The sequence below is a fragment of the Harpia harpyja genome, chromosome 14 (genome assembly GCF_026419915.1).
Source record: "Harpia harpyja isolate bHarHar1 chromosome 14, bHarHar1 primary haplotype, whole genome shotgun sequence".
NCBI classification, from domain to species: Eukaryota; Metazoa; Chordata; class Aves; order Accipitriformes; family Accipitridae; genus Harpia; species Harpia harpyja.
Genome location: NC_068953.1, coordinates 1,845,199 through 1,863,928, shown reverse-complemented (window position 1 = coordinate 1,863,928; position 18,730 = coordinate 1,845,199). Strand labels below are relative to the sequence as shown.

At 50.0% G+C, this 18,730-nt stretch overlaps 1 protein-coding gene across 2 annotated transcripts in view; it reads right to left on the bottom strand.

Moving 5' to 3' along the window:
* SLC39A11 (solute carrier family 39 member 11) overlaps positions 1 to 18,730 on the bottom strand; it is a 98,604-nt gene that overhangs the window by 53,725 nt on the left and 26,149 nt on the right. For both annotated transcript variants that reach the window (XM_052807957.1, XM_052807955.1), the window contains exon 5: positions 16,797 to 16,941. In XM_052807957.1, coding sequence (XP_052663917.1) covers positions 16,797 to 16,941 — 145 coding nt within the window. The remainder of the gene's footprint in view (positions 1 to 16,796; positions 16,942 to 18,730) is intronic.

Sequence of the window (18,730 nt, the reverse complement as noted above, 5' to 3'; positions counted from 1 at the left end):
GAGTGCAGGCTGCCCAGGCTCCGGGTGCCCAAGCAGAGCCCAGTGCCATCAACCCCACCACTGTGCCGGGTGTTGTGGCAGGGATGGGAGCAGGACACCTGGGACACCCATTCGCACATTGCAGTGACTACAGCCCCAGCCTGCTGGCATGATCTCACCCCTCCAGCCCCCCGTACGTAACAAACTCATTTTCCAATGTTTCTGGCAGATAAAAGAGGTCCCTGCATCTGCTCAGGCTTTCAGCAAGGAAGATAAATAGAGTGTCATGACTCACTGTCTATTAGGCGCCTTCATTTATCCAAGCGTGCACAGGAGCTTTCATAAAAGGTTGTTTAATTCAGCATGACTGACTACCACTTGCTCTCAGACACACGATTATTGCCGGGATCCGTCTGAAGTTTGGAGTCAGGAGGATGCTGGAGCGCGCCAGCCTGCCCTGAGCCAGCACCAACCCCACCAGGTCCCTCCTCAACCCCATTTCCAACGAGAGCATCAGCTACGGAGCAACGGGGAGCCTGATACCCAAACCCCAGCTCAAACATCACACCGGTAACAACCCAGCCTGAAAAGAGACCCAGCACCCTTTCAGTGCTCCCCCACTGCTCCCTCAGGAGTCAGGGCACCTCCTTCTTGCAACGCTCTCAGCAATTGCTCCGGAGCATCCTTGCTCGTGCTGCACCGCTTGTCTCCCTTCCCAGCCTCCCCCCACTTTGCAAGCACCACCTTCACCCCCCCGAACCTTGATCCTAATGCACGAACTTCTCCCCCGCCGCTCCAGCGATCCATCATCGAGTCTCGCATGAAATTACTGCTCCGGCCCTCTGCGTGCCATCATTTATCCACCGCGGCCTGAGAAACCATGTACAGGCAGATAAGCAATGCACAGATCTTTCTGGCTGCCCCACTTTATCTCCTACTACCGGTGATCCTTCAAGCTGCCATGTAATTCCTGCAGCCGGGAAAGCTCCCGTCATCCCAGAGAGCTGCCAGCGTGCATTTGGGTGCGCTTTTGTATGGGAAAATGAATCGTGATGCAGCTCTTCGTTCAGAGGGAAAGGCGCTGGAGAAAGGCAATACAGGGAAGGAACGGCACAGGTTGTCCAAAGCTGGCCCAGACAAACCAGCCCTCTGGAAATCTCAACTGGATGCATTAAACCAGCACCTTATTCCTCCAGAGCCGCAGGATTTCACTCTCACAGACACCAAACCCCCCGTTCACAGCAATGTCAATGCCATGGCAGCCTCTTCCATGAGGACGCAGAGGACGACGGCCGTGGCGCAGGCTTTGCAGCGGGGTCTGCACCCACTGTGTGAGGGGGGGGATGCTCAGGAGGGAGATCCTAGCACTGGGAACCACCTGAACCCCATCACTGCACACTCCTGCCCCAGAAATCGTTGGGAAATCTCCCCAGTAAGGCACGGGACCTTGCGGTGAAGAGTGCCACCAAGGCTGCTTCCCGGTGAAGGACCAAAACCCAAGCGACAGAGGTGACGTGGCATCAGCCAAGCACATGGTGGCAACCCGCAGTCACAGGGAGGCCAAGGTGCTGCTCGCCCCTCGGGCGACACAGATTGCCTAACGTCAGAAGACAGAAGGAATGCCAAAAACCTCACTGCTTGATGTTTGCGGTGTTTAAAAGATTAATTGCTTGGGCGAGAGTGACAGCACAATGTTAAATGTAATTACATGCACCAGGTCCCTTTAAGCAAACTAATTCACGCTAACTTCCAAGAGCTCTTTAAGGAGTTCCCAGTAGATAAAGTGCATTGCTGGATCATTTTATGCTGAAATTTTACACATTTGAGTTAGTTTAATAATTTCAGAGGGCTGAGCTATGTTCAGATCTCTGATCCTTGGCAGGGAACAGCTTCTGATCTGAGCAAGATCAGATGCAGCTGATCTCTGAAGGAATAAAGAAAAAAAAAAATAATCTCATTAACCACTTAAAAAGAAAACAGAAATTTTTATCAGGAGCTATTAAAGGACCAGGCAGTCCTCCTGCACGGGGCTGAGATGATAATCCGGCAGTGACGGGGCTCACGCTGACCCTCCTCCAAGCAGCCCCAAGGCAGCCCGGCGCGGTGGCACGTAGCCACGGGCTCACCAGAGCCGCCGTCACCGCGGGGTCCCACCACCGTCCCAGCAGGTCGGGGCCACATCTGCAAACCAGCCAACTCTGCCTCCTGCCCAAGGATGCTTCGGCATCCTCTGCCCTCTGCACACACCCGCATTTCAATCCGCTTCTTATTGCCGTGTGACACCCCAGCCCATCTTCCCTGTACGCTTCTCTCCTGCCTATTTTTCTTAATTATTATTTTTAATTAGAGCTGAATGAAGGTATGGAAATCCACAGAGCAGAAACTAAGGCTGGCACAGTCTCCAGGAGCAGCTATCAGTACAAACGCGGCCACGCCGTAGCCATCGGCATCCCAGAGAGCGGAACAGAACGGCAGTTATTGCAGCTTGCTTTTTACCATGACATCTCTTTATAGCACTTTCAAGACACCAAACTTGAGCAGCTCATCTTGCTTGCCTCTATTCTTGCTCTCCATTATTTCCCTTATTCTTTCACCCTTGCATACCCATTATTCAAAGTCACTTACTCCTCTTTTATTCAGAAAGGACACAGTGGCTTCAGCTAGAGAAATTCTCTTTGCAAATTAATTAAATTTGTCTGAAAATAAAAATCAATGAATAAATGCATTAGAGCCCAGAGGTTTAAGTAGAGGTGGAAGCAGCACAATGGAGCGGTGCCCATAGTGACAGCTGAGTGACACTGTCAAGCACTGAGTTAGAGGCAGGAACCGCCCTGCTCCAAACCCAACGCTTCTCCAAGCAGCATCTTTCCCGAATTATTGCCTTTCTTTTGCAGACAAGGCTTCCTGGGGCAGGGGATAGCTAGGAGAAATTATAAAACAACAACTTTTTAAATCCGGGGTTGCAGAGACCAGTTGCAGCCTCTGTAACGGTCTGAGCGAGACCCCCCCCGAAGCAAAGGGGGTTCCGGGGGGGCCTTCACCCTTCCCCTCGCCCTTCCTCATCCGCTCCATGCCGTGGGGTCTGCTACCCACGGACCCCTCCTCGGCCGCGCACGCATTTCGGGGGATTCCACTGCCAGCCCCTGCCGAGCGGCTTTGGTGGGCTCCGGCGCTGCGGGCGCCGTCCTCCGCGGCTCTGCCGGCTGCTCTGCAGGGGGATTTACGCATCTGGAAAAGCAGGCAGGATCCGACCTCCTCTCAGCCCCATCCCCTCGAGCTGCAGAGCCACGTACCCACCTCAGGCTGCCCCCAAACTTAACGGGTGGCACCAGGCACTGCCCTTTACGCCGGCAAGCCGCAGACGGTGACATTTACCCTGTGCACACCGGCTCGTTGCAAGCCAGTTCCTAGAGAGAGTTTCCCAAGTTGCAGGTTGAATTTGCTGTTCAGCAGCTTCACGTGTGCTCTGGAATAAAGCCACATCTGGAGGGACACATCTGGGGTTCCCATCCTTGTCCCCCGCCAGCTGCAGGCCGGCACGAGGGAAAAGCAACGATCCCTCCGGATCTGTCGCTGCCGTGGCTGGGCAGACCGAACGCACGCTTGGGAAAAGGGGCTATTTTCACAGTCTGGAAAATAAAATGAATAAATAATCGATTTCTGAGGAAAATAAATAAAGTGCTCCTTTGTCCTCAGCAGCTCAGCCCTCAGACTTACAAAATCAATCCTGGCTCCCCCCGAAGGGACAAGCAGATTGGATTTTTGCCCACTCTCCTGGCAAAACCAAACCATCAGGCTGCTTTCAGGAGCACAATCCATCATGCCCTGCTTGCCCGCGCCGCGGAGACGGCTGAGTTTCGGAGCGTGATATCCTGATGGTATCACACACACACAAGCTATCCCCTCTATCCACCAAAACAAACTCCAGCAGAGCAACAGTATTTTTGCAAACAAAGCAGATTTCAAACAGATTGCGGGATGGAAAGAGACCTGGCCGGCAGCTTGGAGAGGAGCAGCGCTGCCACGGCTGGCGTGGGGTTCGGGTGGTGGGACCCACACGCCGTCCCTCCCGCAGGACCTCGCTGCAGTCACATCCCCTCCCCAAATCCCCCAGCGATGCCGGCACAGAGGGGTAGGATCCCAACGGCACCCACAGGCACGCTCCAACCCCAACGGCCGGTCCACGACCGAGGGATGCTCATTAGCACGCGTGTAACGAGCACCCGGGAAGGAGCACAGGAGATTTCACTTCTCCCACTTCAGAGGAACCCATCTGTTGCAGCAGGGCAATGCCCAAGGGGAAGAAAATGGATTTGAACTGAGCCCTGCTAGAGGAGCAGGAGACGCCTTCCCACGTTAATGAAAGGATCCCAGCCTTTTTCTTCTGTGTGACAGCACTATCTAGCCTATTATCAAATTTTTAGTTTTCCTATTTTAGGTATCCTTAGGGTAAAACCAGAAAAGCAATACCGGGGCTCAACCCGCAGCGTTATGTCGTGAAACGGAGGACTCATCAACAGCCTCAGCTGCAAGATAAGACTCTCTGCTTAGGGTCTGGGGTTTTTTCCTTCAATAAATTCTGATTTATGGATCTGGGATGAACGTCTCAGAAATGAAAACTCCTGTCTCTAGCAGAGTTTAAGTAGAAACAGGCTGTGTAGCTCCAGCCTTTGGCTCCAGCCCAGCCGTCCAGAACGGCTCAAGGAGGTCAGGACAGCCAAACTTGCCCTGGGATTCCCCTGCGCTCGCTCCAAGCCCTGCAAGCAAGGACATGCCAATTTTCCAAGGGTTTGACCACATCTGTCCCCCGGCAGAGGGTTACCACACAGAACAGGCCATGCAGAGCACAAATCCGTGCCCATCATCATCCTCGCCATCGACAAGGCTTGAGCTCACTGCAGTCAGCGAGGACAGGGCAGAGGGGATGCTCTGGCAGGTCTCTGGTCCTCAACATCTAGAAGATCCACAGGACCCCGTTTCCCAGGGGCTGCTTTTGGCTCAGCAGAGACCTGGCGCTGTGGGAGGGCAGTAAACACTTCTCAAAAATCAATTTCAAAAAAAGGGATCTGAACCACCACCGGTGTTTATGACAGGAAGGAGCTGGGTTCTTTTTTTCTCCTTTGAATCCAAAGCAAATCGATCTCTCTCAGCCCAGGGTGGGAAGACAGGGATGACTCAGCCGGCAGAACGGCACTAAGCTCTCCTTCCTCCACTGTGGCGCAGGAATTCAGCTGGGAAGCACACACAAATACATGAAAAAAAAAAAATTCAGTTTCTTAAATTTTGCTCTAGTATGTCGATAAAGGATTATTTTAAACAGCCTTTATCTGCCTTCTCATGGAGAAGCCCTCAGCACTAAGCCTCCCAGAAAACTCCTGTTTCCACCTGAAGGTATTTCTCACCCCTACACAGTGGGACCCCAACGTGTACGACATGCAGAGATGCGGTGCTGGGGCCAGCCCTGCTCTCCGCAAAGTGCAACGCCAGAACCCAACCAGCAAAAAACTGACACAGTACATAAAATGAGAGATGGTTCACAGGGCTCTCGCACCCGGCAGCGATGCACCTTCCTGGGGGCACGGCCAGTACCCCCAAGCTTGAAATGGCTGCAGCCCTGAGCAGGCTGAGGTCTCCTCTGAAGCTAATGAAATGCTAGGAGTCAAGTGTGTCAGCCACCTCACCGTGCTCTGGGAAAGCTGCCGAGGTCCACGTGGAAAAGGATGTGCAACTTGAAAAAAAAAAAAAAAAAAATTTTTACTCTACAAAGTGCATCTTCCTGAGATGGGATACAGGGGGACAGTCCCCATTTGCACACTGGAGGGAGACTCCCGGGTGGAAAGAGCCTATATCAAATATTTTACTGATTATTTTTCAATCTAGCATCACTTCCGGATGCTGTAAACTCCCGCCGCCCACTTGCCGGGAAAGCACCGCGCCGCAGCCCACGGCCAGAGCCCCTTGTACAAAGAGGAGAGCCGCCCATTGGCAGTAAAATAAATAAATAAATAAGCAACATTTTAATTATACGTAATTGGGAATTCAGTGCTATTTCATACTGACTTTAAGGCAGTTCGCACCATCTGCTGCCACAGATATATCTCAGGGCTTTGAAGAGAATCAATCTCAGTTTTGCTTCCTCTCTCCAGATGCCCTTGAGGCCAGGGTTATCGTTGAGCAGTACGGAGGGCATCACCCGCTCGGCTCGCACCCAGGAGGGCAAAATTGGGGCCCGGGGCGAGTACTCTGCTACTACGTAGAGACACACAGATGGCAATGAATATGCTTGAGCTTTAAGACTTGCAGATAACGTAGTTTAAAAAAATAGAGACACTTAGTTTAAGCTTACAACAAATACAAATGAGAAACCACCAAGTCTTTAAAAACAAAAAGAACTTTTTCTGCAGAGCTCCCGAGAAGCGTCAAACCCCGCTGCCACCTCCATCCCTGCAGCGGTTGCGATGCCTTCGCAGCCAGCAGCGCATCCTGCCCTGCTGCCGTCGGTCCCCACCGCCCCAGCCCAGGCTTTGGGGACAGGGACGCTCGGGGAGCGTGTTCTCGTCACACCTCCCTTGCAGGCAGCTGCCAGGCTTGGCTTCTGCTCTGGGTGCTGGGGCTGTTCCAGTCCCACCAACCTTCCTGCTTCCACAGCCTACTAGAAGATACGGGAGAAAAAGCCCAATTTGAGATCTCTGCTCATATGCTGCAGTTCTTCTGCATCCAAACCCGGATGAAATAACTCCCTGTGCAGCCTCCAAAGGGGAGGACGGCACTGCTTCCCAGGATCCTGCTTGAGCCAGGGACAGCCTATTTCTGTGCTGAGCAGCAAGCCAAGGAAAAAACAACCACGAGCCCAACAATAACCCACCCAGTCAGGCTGAATACTGTTTGCCCCCCGTATCAGGATGAAATAAAGCCCTCATTTACAACAGCCCACTGAGAGGGACGTTATGTGATGGACAGAATGTCTAAGCAGCTAACCCAAACCCATTACACGGGCTCAGCTTGAAACTAAAAGTCATTTCAGTCCGGTGGTGCCTATGTGAAAGGCAGAAAGATAGTCTCTAATTGGGGTTATTTATCCGATTTATCCAGCACCTCTCCTGGCAGCCACGCAGACCAGGATTGCTGGTGCATGGACCTGCCCCAGCCCAGGCAAGTGTCTCCCACCCAGCCCTGCATCCCCCCTCCCTGTGTCCCAGCCACAAAGCACATTTTCAACTGGGTCCCCCGGGCATCGCTGAATGGCTTTGGAATACAGCAGGCACCATCAGGCAGATTGGAGGCAGGGAAGGCAGGGCAGCTGCTTCAAAGCTATTCTCCCTTTCAAGGAAACAGGCAGATGAAGGGGGGGATGCTTTGCTGTTAGGGTTCCCTCCTCGGGAACGGCACCAGCAGGAGCTCCCTCTCTTTAGATGCTGAAAATTTCAAATTAAATGGAGCCACTGCAAAAGTCCAGGCACTGACAAAGCTTCAATCACAGCCTCTGTCTTATTAGGCAGCAGGGACTCGGCATGAGGCAGGAGCCACGGGAGCACAGCCCTCATTACCTCTGCCCCTCGCAGAGCTTTTTTTCCTTCAAATATGTGAAAATCCCCCTGTAACCACACGGCTTCTCCTGCTCCAACCCTGGGCACCGTCTCTCCAGCCAGCCTGGCCCAGGGCACCCCAGCTCTGCTCCCCAGGGAGCAGTTTGAACCCATGGTCACCCCAGTGCTGGGACCAATAGACCAGATCCCAGTGCTTCTGGGTTTCCCAGTGCCCCTGGGTCACGGGTGGTGGCACAGAGCCGGGACTGGGCTGCACTGGGGGGAAATGCAGCCTGGGTTGGTTCAGAAAGAGGCCACTAAGCCCTGCAGGGCTGCAAGTGGGTGCACACACACCGCCGACCACACCGGGCATCGCCTTTACTGGAGGTGGGGAGAAACCAGCTGCTGAAAAGCACCCCAGGATTTTTATGGTAAAAATCACAATTTGGAACCCGGGGGGAATCACGGGGACCCCGGGAAGGTGCCCACCTCTGCTGCAGAGAACTGCCAGCTATTTGCCATTTCACATAGCAGTGTAGCCCTGCTGCCCAGCTGTCCTCTCGGGAGCCTGTCAGGATGTACGTGCACTGAAAATAACATTGAAAATATTGATACTGCTGAAGTCAACCCGATGGAACCAAAGCCCGGCACACAGGTGACGGCTGTGCTGCAGCAGCTCTCTGTTGTGCATAACCTGGCCAACAGCAGAGCCTTCTTCAAAAATATTATCCAAGCACTTCAGATGACCAACACTCGTCACGTCTCTAAACATCTTTGTCCAAGGAGAAGCTTCAACCCACAGCACCCACCCGGCACCCACCAGCTCCGCGCTGGTTTAAAAAGCAATTATAGTGTAAATCCACCAGCCCCACTGATTTAAAGAGCAATTATAGTGTAAACGTGGCTTTTATCTGAACAATCAATACTCGTATCTGGGAAAGCTTCCTGACGGGGGGGTGGAGGGGGGAGGAAATAAAACATTGATTTTTTTGTGAAAAGGCATGTTCCATCATCCTGTGCCATATACCATGCGGAAAAGGATAAAAGAGAGGCCTGGACATGAACAACTGTCTCAGGACACACTGAACTGAAATGAAAATGTGTTGAAATTGAAATCAGATGGGAAAGAAATCACAAGCACAAATCACATCAGAGCCAGTGATTAGGGAAAACAAACCCTCTGCCTTCAGAATGAAAAAAGATTCTCAACCCTCTTCTCCCGAGGAGGATGAGCTCTGTCCCCAGCAGCTTCCCCAGCCACTCAGCAACTGGCCGAGTGATTTAAACTGGAGCCAAACTGGTACGCAAGAGCAAAACCCACCAGGCTGAGATTTGCACTTGCTCAGAGCTGACTCGAAGCAGAAGCAGAGCCAGGATGCTCCCAGCACGCCCCAACCACCACCACACACCAGGCACAGGGCACCAATTAAAAATCCCAAAGCAGCACAGGCTTTTACCTAAATAGATCCCTTGACGGCCACATTGCAGAGAAGAGTACAGGTCAGCTGAAAGCGTGACCAGAACCACACAGCAAATCACCATTTATATATATATACGTACACACATACATATAGAGAGAGAGAGATGGATATATCGGTCTCCATAATGTAGTCAAACTGCTCTGCAACTCTGTTTTGGGATTGCTCCAGGCCCTGGCCCATCCATTGCAAACCACATTACATGCACCTTTACACTCTTGAAGCCACAGTCAATCCCCACTGACACAGCTGTGCTATGGCTTTTTATACACTTCATTATCCTTAAAATGTTTGTTTAGTTTGAACGTGGGGAATAGCCCTTTTTTTTTTTTTTTGGATGCAGTTTATTCCCTTTCCTTCAAAGTAATGATGATGGCCTTCCTACACTTCATGGTACATGCCCTGGCATCACTCCTTGGCTAATATTGCTACCATAATGCAGAGTGACTGTCAGAGCTCCTGATTTTCATATCACTCCTCCAAAGCATCCTTAGGGTGACTAAAAATTATTCCCATCCCCATTCAACTGAAGAACCATGGCTAGAAAATAAATGAATTACTGTGCTTATTGAATGAAGCCAATACAACATCCACTCCAGAGGCAACGATACTGATTGTTAGTTCAGTTTAATAAACCTTGAAATTTAAGGAATTCTTGAATGCAGCTGCAGTAGAGTGGTGTTTCTCCCAAGCTTCACTTGTGCTAATCCCCTTCCAGCCTGGAACTGGGCTGAGACAGGATTTCAGCCCTCCAGCCAGCTCCCGAGCAAGGGGACAACCACTTTGGGAAGACACAGGTTTGATGCAACACACATCCCTGCAGATGTTCCTCAGGGGATGTTTTAATGCCCTATTACCTTGCTAAGTCAGGAGAGTTATTTCTAGAGGACTAATTACAGCACCAGTGCCTATCCCTGCACACGCGTATGCACCCACTTATCTGACCCCTGCAGAATCTCAGCCCCCCGAGCACCAGGCAGAAGCCGTCAGAGCTGCCTGCATCGACAGGCTGAGGATGGAAATGAGTTTGAGTAACCTATTTTATACAGCTGCAGAATTAAAAAGACTTAACAGATTGTCAGGTGTAGCCAGGAAATTAAAGCTCCTTGATAATATTGCGCAAAGTTAACGAGGCTCAATTTGGGAAATGACTCCTCTGATTAACGGCCATAAGCACCACAGAAAGCCTCTCTGCAGCTTCCACACTTGCCAACAGAGCCAATTTCAGAGCGTGGGTCCTAACCAGCATGTCACTCAACAGACTTTAATAAGCCTCATAGATTAGCAAATCACCCTGAAATAAAAGGAGCACAGAGCGGAGCAGCAAGCACACATAGCACGATGCTACCTGCAATCCCGGCACCCACGGTCCCGCGGGCTGGGCACACGGATCGCAGCACAACCTGAGAAGGTCTCCCCAGGAGCTGCCCCTCCACACGCGGCCGGCACGAAGACAACACTTGCTCATCTGCCACCAAGCGCTTCAGATGAGGAACCCTGCTGCGTTTACGGAACTGCCGAGCCTTCTTTGCTTGCTAACTTCATTTTTACAGGCAAAAGACACGGCTAGACCCTACAGCAAACAGCAGAGCAGGAAAGCCACATCCTCGTGCTGTTAAATCTGTGCCTGCGTTGACTCAGGCAGGATAAGAGGCTTACAGGAAAAGCCACATCAAAGACAAAAGCCCTTCTCGTTCTCGGGTAGCATCTGTCCCCTTCTGCAACTTGTGCACAGCGTGAGGCATTGCTGCACAGCGCATCCTCCACCGCCATACCTGCGGGGCACAGCTCAATCCTCCAGCGATGCCACCAGCGCTGGTGTACAGCAAAATCTCTAGCAAGCTAATTTTGTGTTGGCCTCTTCCACCTGCACCATCTCCTTTGGAAGGATGAAATGCCACCTGCAGGTCCCACCGAAAGGTCCCTGTCTTGAAAGGGAGGTGATGGAAATAAGGCTGTAGCTCTCCTGCAACTCTAATAGTTGAACAGAATTAAACAGAGGAGCCTGTAGCTAGGCTAAGCCCTTCTGGCCATGTTTCATTTTAGGAGGACACTGGATGAAGCCCAGGAAAGAAGGACGCGTTAACAAGAAGCCACGAAAGACACTTGCAAAGAACAGCAGGAAGCAGTATGAGATGCCAAGAGCACATTTCACAGGCGCAGATGTCATCTGGAGAGGGATGGTTGTTTCCCCTCGGCACAGCGCTTCTCCCTGTCCAAGTGGTTGTGAAAGCAGCAAATGCGGAGGCAGCTCATGCCTCTACGGGCAGATAAAGCAGCTGTCCACACTTGCCAGCAGCTCTCACGCTCATTACAGCACTGTTCAACTGAGAAAGAAGCAAAGGACAAAGCCACCAAATGTTGTGCCAGGTTTATCCCGAGGAGCCGTTCCTCCAGTGCCCCCAACCTCTCACAGCCTTCCAACTCAAGATTTCTCCTCCTCTTTGAAGGGTCTGACAACCTTCCAACTCAAGACTTCTCTTCAAAGGGCAGCTGAACTCTATAAAGACCTACCACTAATTCAAGAATATCTTGAAAAAAAAAAAAAAAACCCCACCCAAGGAATTTGGAAGTCATTTTGCCAGTGCTGCTGCAGCCTGGTTCTCCTCCTCCTCCCTATTAGTAATAACATAAGCACCACGATGTGCGAAAACAGGCTCTGCTCCCCCAGCAAGTTGGAAATGAGCAACAGCAAACAGACAGGGATATGCAACACAAAGATCCCCATCCTGAGAGCCCTTGGAGATGCAGAAGGGCAGTCCTGACACAGCACAGGTCACCCAGAGCCAGGGCTCTCTCCTGGTAGGTCACGGATTAACATTTCCTTGGGGATCAGGCTGTTTGGAGTTGGAAATTCTAATGACTTACACCCAGAGCAACCTGCTGAACTGGGTGGTTTATTTACTGCAGGCTGCGATAAGTGTAGGAGTACAGAACTGGGTCCTCTGCAAATATAACCAAGACATTTTTACGTGCATCTTGGAAAGCAGAAGGAAGATGTTTACACCCAGTGACAATGCCGAGAACAAGGAGAACAAACCACCAGGATGCATTTAGCCCTGTAAACTCAAAATTCCTAATCCAAGGAGTAAGGCTGCAATCAGAATGATGGGGATGCAGATCTACATGTGAAGAAGGCATTTCATCAGTTTATGAAGGATTATGTGCTCCGATTTTTTTTATTTTTTTTGAAGCTCTGCGTACATAAATTCACATTTAGTCATGACTGTAAAAACCAACCATGGAACCCAGCCTGACAAGGATGGTCAATAACCATTTGAAACACTCCAGAAAGGGGCATTAGGATGTTTTTAAATCAATACAGACATTGCCAGAGGCGTTCATCATCGAGGCTGGCTATTAAACCTCAAAATTAATTGATGTCTTTTGAAAGCAGCAGTTTTCTGGACCACGCATGATGTGAACGTGTCAATGTTATTACAAATACAGTTGGAACCAGCTAAAACTGGTGAACATCCCATTTTGCAGAAAGAGCCTCGTGTTATAGAAGTTGCAATGACTTAATGAACCTTACGGATGCACACGCGAGGCTCTGGCTGAATATTACCCCAATGAATCACAGCGAGTTTCATGGCTGGAGAGGCTTTATACATCATCCCTTCTTCACGGCCTCAGCTTCTGCTCAGGGAAGGAGGCAACAAGGTGAAAATTTATAGGGTAAGCATCAGCAAACCACTCATGCTCTTATGATGGGAGCTGGCCATTTCTATGGAGAAGTTTTCCCCTTGGCACCGCAGATCAGGGTGGCCTGAAAGCTGCGACAAGGCTGGACTTTCTGAAACCAGCTGGTACACCAGTAGTAACAGGGCAAAAGGGGAATTTTATGGCTGCAAGGACACAGAGGCAAACCATACCCATATGCTGCCTGAAGCATCAGTACCAATCCCACAACTCAGCTCACGCACTCTCTTAGTATTGGTCCCTAAGGGGTTTTGTCTCCTCTTATCTGCCCAGCTCCCTTCCTCCCTTTCATCCCAAGTTTACTACATCATTACAGGACTTGAACCACCGGTGGTGCTGCCAAAACAGGCACAGCGGGTCTTGGGGCAGCGCAGCAGGATGGACCCACGCTGGGTCTGGTGCCAGTGGTACCCCCAGCCCACCCGCCTCTCCTGCTCCAGGGCTTCCCCAGCCAAAACACAGCCTAAGTCTCTGCAACATTGCAGCTGGTTTCATGCAGCATCTCAAATTTAAGGAAAAAATACGAATTCTATGTAATGAGGTTTCTCTACGATGCCCCCAAACCCCATGGCTCATTTAAGTAACAAGTTTAATGAAATTTCATTTCTTAAGTACACTATTTCAAACACCAGTATCTTTTTCCAATTACTAAACCCATCTGGATTTACTTACTGAACATCTATGCAGAAACGCAGAGTACCATTTCCTAAATCATGCTCCACCAAAAGTCAATCGAGTCATTAAAACGAACCCTGATTCCCCTTAATAATATTAGTGACTTTACAGTATTGGCAGCACGATGCCAGAAGAGCATCACATCCCCTTGGCACAGACATCCATGCACCTGGGACGGACGATGAGCGAGCAGAGATGTTGCTGGTTAGCCAGGTACTTCAGTAGACATTTATTTGCAGCTCGGGTCAGCAGCCAGCTCAGAGACTACTCCTCTTAACTCCCCAGGGCCAGAGCTCTGACAACTACTGAGGATGCTCCCAGCTGAGCACCAAAATGCTATTTGGTGTTTTACTCCGGGCACTTTACAGCCACATTGCTGTAAACTCCTCTGCCCCAGTGCACCTAGAAAGCATGTCCTTGGACACAGAAGATCTTCCACCTGCGATAGGGTAGCGAGGATGTTAAAGTGAGAGCAGAGGAGGCTGCTGGGGAACATCATTGCCCTCCCACTCCACTCCGTAATCTGATTTGGAACGACGTGATTCTGATTTGGAGCGACGTGAATCACTCGGCACCAGGACGTGATAAAGAATCAACTGTTAACTTGCTGTTAAATATACAGTTTATAGGAGCATGAGTCACAGCTCAGGTTTCGAGGTGCGATGCTGTATGTAAATCCTTTCTGAGAACTACCCAAGAACACCATGCACGTAGCTACGATTTAAGGGGTCAAACCTGGCCCTCCAGTCCCACAGCCTGCGGTGACCCTGCCAAAACTATTTCCCCTGGTTTTAATGTCTGCAACCTCAAGCAGGCTGAGCTGCCCCGAGCCCTGGGGCTGCAGGGGGAGATTTAGGGACCAGGGCAGCCCATAGCCCCCGCGACAGTGAGGGCACAGCCCCCCGGGTCCCTCCACGGCACTGGAGGGGGCTTCAGCTGCACCCAGAGAAATGAACAAACCCTCCTCAGCTTTATCCCAATCTGTTCCAAGGGAGGCAGAGAAATGCAGATTACATCCCTTGCCTACCCAGATATATTAAAGACAAGGCTGGATTCTCTTTCGTTTGTAGTAATTAAAGCCTAGTGATTATCCCACTCGTCAAATACCAAGTCTAGACACAGACTTTTCACTGCAATTCATACCAAATCCACCCATACTCCATTTCTTGTGGATACATGTGCCTTAATTCACGTATCCACAAGGCAGCCAGCTGTTAGCAACTCCCATAAAAATCTCGTTTTGATTCAGCATCGATGCCTGTGATCGCACGGCAGCAGGAGGCTGGAGAGGAGCTGGAGGACGAGGGGAGCAGGAGAGATGTGGAGGGAGAGAGAGGGGGGGCTCCTGGACCCGTCAGGATGGTACTATGCTTCCTCACTCCCTACAAACAACTTGCAAGTGATGGGAAACCAAACGATTTGAGGTGATGGGGAAGAACAGAGCCACCCCAACACGCTGCTGACTGGGGGGAAAAAACAGAATAAGAATTTTTTTCTCCCAACAGAGTAGATGAGGGATAGATCTAACTATTGCTGTTTCTCCATCTCCCTTTCTACAGGTCTAAAAGAAATCTTCTCCCTTGCTTAGTGCAGCTACAAGGATCCCACCACCCGACCGTAACCACACAGTCGCTTCTGCTCCCAATTTCTCACGCAGTCACGTTAAATATGCATTTACATCTCGAACACGAAAGACCTCAGATATGCAGGGCCCTGGAGAGCTGCATGTTTCCGTTCTCCAGCCATCTCCATACCAGCTCCCCTGCTCCTCATCACCATCCCCAGGCAGTAAAGACAACTGCAAAACAAGGCAGCAGTGTGCTTCGGGATTTTTCTTTGTTTTCACAGCTTTAGCGATTTTAAAACATGTAAATATGAAGGAAGGGTCAATGATTCAACAGTGATTAAGTCTGAAATATTCCACTTAGTACCCATTAGACTTTGAAAATACCCGTTATGTTCCCAGAGTGTTCCCCAGAGCACAGCCAAGCAGTACCCAGAGCTGGGGAAAGCTGCTTTCTTGGAAGGCTTGAGGTATCTTGTGAAAATACTGAGTTCATTTCAGTAAGAAAAAAAAATTTAAAAAAACAGTAAGAGACAATAAAAGAATTAATGTATTGTAGACTCTTAATACCATTTCCCCAGAGAGGAAAAACAATGAAGTCTAATGGAAATTTTCTATTCTCAAAACCATTTGCACTGTTATTGTTTGCAACTAAGAAAGGATGAAAACATAAAACCCCAGCAGCTTAAGTTTCTGAAAATTGCAGGGCTGCCTACTTTTTTTTCCCCTTGAAGAATAAAATTAAACTGCACCTGGGATGTAAAGTTTCCGCCTTACAAAAATATCAAAAACCTTGTAACAGCCTTACAGCCTGCAGGGCTAGAGCAGTCTTCAAGCTTGCACTTGCCCCAGGAGCTAAAAGACTTCAAGGATCCAAAACCCGTTGAGTCTAGCACAAAACTTCCTTCCATGCCTTTGGAAGAAAATCCAAGCCAGTATTTCAAGTCCTGAAAAATCCTGTGGATTTGAAACACTTTATGAAACGTGCAATTAAGCAATGCAGTTAAATAACAGAGCCTGATTTAAGAGGCTAGCACTATTCTTTGCAAAAAGAAGGATCATTTCTTCATCTCAGTCTGCTCCCACTTGTACTCAAGATATTGTAAACTGCTATTTCAGTTTCTCTCCAACCAAGAAAAAGCAGAGGAGCAATAAGATTAATTCACTAAATTACATTTTCTTTGTCTACTGAAAAGCTGCTGTTAAGTAGAGGAACAGAAAACTGTGTTGCCTCAGAGGACGTATCCCCACGCAGCCGGGTGCAAGGGTGGCCACCACCCGTCCCATACACCCTGAACCTGGGGAAGCCTGATGAGCTTCTACCACCTTGACTAAGAAGTTCCTTCTTTTACATCTACGTAAGGAGGAAATAGCTGCCAAACAAGACATTTTATTCCACGCTTTGGCAGCTACAATTCTATTAACCTCCAAAATAAGGAGTGACAGCACGAATGCCAGTCCTAGTCTATAATTAGGGAGGGCCACCAAGGGCCGGTGTCGCGGGGCACCTTCAACGTGGCATAACTTGGCAAGGGCAGGGTTAGTGCTCGCTGCGCCCACGCTGAAAATAAACATATCTCCAGCTAAGCTGACGATTTCATTTCCCTGGTGAATGAGATATCTAATTATCAATAATTCATAGGCACAGACAGACGTGCAAGTGGTTTTGAGAACTAAAGTAGAAACAGAAGTAATGATTCTTAGAATAAGAGCCAGCAGAGAGACAGATCCAGAGAGGGAAGAGAAGGTGCACTTTGCATGCACATGTCAAAACCAATCTAATTTCAATCACATACGTGACAGCCTAGGTGCCAGTTTAACGGGGGTATTTTCCCCGTACACTCTGCAGTTGGTATATGACAGGATGCTTGCCTGGATGGAGCCCAGCTCTACCTATCCGGATGGACAACTCGCTCTCGTAGTCCAGGTGATGGGCAGGTTCATGCTCATATTTTTCTTTCACCGCTCGTTGGTCACAGCTCAAGGCAAACGCTATGTGGGGAGGCCCGCTGAAACCCTGCAAAGCAAGAGAGAAATTTAAGGTTTTCCCACATCTCCCCTTCAACCTTCTCCCAGCCCCATCCTAGGAGACTGCTCTGGCATCTGTGTGGTTGGGAAGCCGATCAGGGTATGTGTCACGGCAGCTTCTCACGGCTGCAGGGACACACGTCTTTTGGGTTCCCCCCTCTCTTTACACCCTGTCTAGTTGTTTAGATTTAAATGTGCATTTCCAGCAGAAACATCAAGAACAGAGTTAGGAGGAGCTGTGGGCCAAGAAGCACACGGCTAAAGAGGGAAAACCAAAATTCAAGTGCATTTATAGCAAGAAATGCAATTCCACAACTGCAAAAAAATTCAATTCCATAAACACCACTCCCTCCAAAGTCAACCTGGAGGAGACCAGCAGACAAGGAGGGACATTCACTGCTGTCAGTGCTGTCATGCCGCTCGCAGAGGGTCGAGCTGCTGGGTTGACCTCTGCAGAAGTTTAGTTTGCAGCAGGGTACCGTATCTTCAATGTGGATTGAGTTTGCGAGGGAAATAGTTTGTTCAAAATCAAACCCATCTAAGCATCAAATGAGACACAACATTCACAACCACCCAGTGTTAGTTCAGTGGGACTCGTCCAGATGGCCCAATGAAACTTCAGACTCACTTGGAATATATTCCTACACCATTTGTAACCTCCAGAAAGCAGAGAGGGACAGCCAAAACCAATACCGTCCAGCTATGTGTAAAGTCTGCAGGGAATCAGAGCAGACGCCCCACGGCAAGAGGGACCACGCTGCTCCCGTGAGAGATTCCTGCCAACCTGGACACGGCTCGCGAAAACCAGCTCCAACTCAAGGATGTGCCAGAGCCTTTATCTGCATGGGCCAACAAAAAAAACAAAAAAAAACCCAAAAAAACCCCCACAACTGGCAGATAGTGTTTCTGCCTTTCCCCCACGGTGCTAGACACATGGCAGGAAGGTTGGTGTCTCTGGATGTCCCCAGGCTGCTCAAACCCACCCAGAGACAGCTACAAAAATGATAGGAAACACGGGGTTGGAGGCAAAACCCAAGAGCTGAGAGAAGGGTACGTGTCCCTCGGCAGCAGCTGTACGACCTGGTGTAACCAGCTCTACCCAAAACAAGGGGAGCGGGACCCCGAGCCCCCGTCTCCTCGCAGGGCTGGGAACCAGCCCCCGGGAGCATCCGTAAGGAAGGATGTCCAGGCTGCATCCAGCCTCGCCGGCCGGGACCATGACATTGGCTGTTGGATTGATGGCAGCACAATAAATGAACATACGCTGAACAGCCAGAGACGGTAACGAGAGACTTGATGGGTAAGGTCACGTTAAACAAAAATAAAGGTTAAAGATGAATAACTAAATTGTCTATTCTCCCATCATTTGCATAATACAGTCTGACCGGTGCTATTAATACTAATCACATATTTGCTATCTGCTCTCTACTGCAGTTTAATCAGGGTGCTTTCACCTCCATTAACCCAGCAATTACAAGATGCACCGATGAGGTGCTTGCATTTAAATCCCCCTGGGAGAAGGGAGACCCACATCACCCCACCGCGCCTGTCCACGGGAGACAGCAGCAGCTCTGCACCTTAAATCACGAGCTGTAGCTGGAAGAGCTGGTAGAAATACAAGCGTTTTCCAGCAAAACCTGGATGACATGACACAGCGAGGAAAGACGGGAACTTCAGCATCATGACCTGACTTGGATACGGCAGGAAGAGACCGAGAACGGAAACACACAGGCTCGCCCTGCTGCTGGTACTTCTGCAGCACGGTGTCCCTATATCCA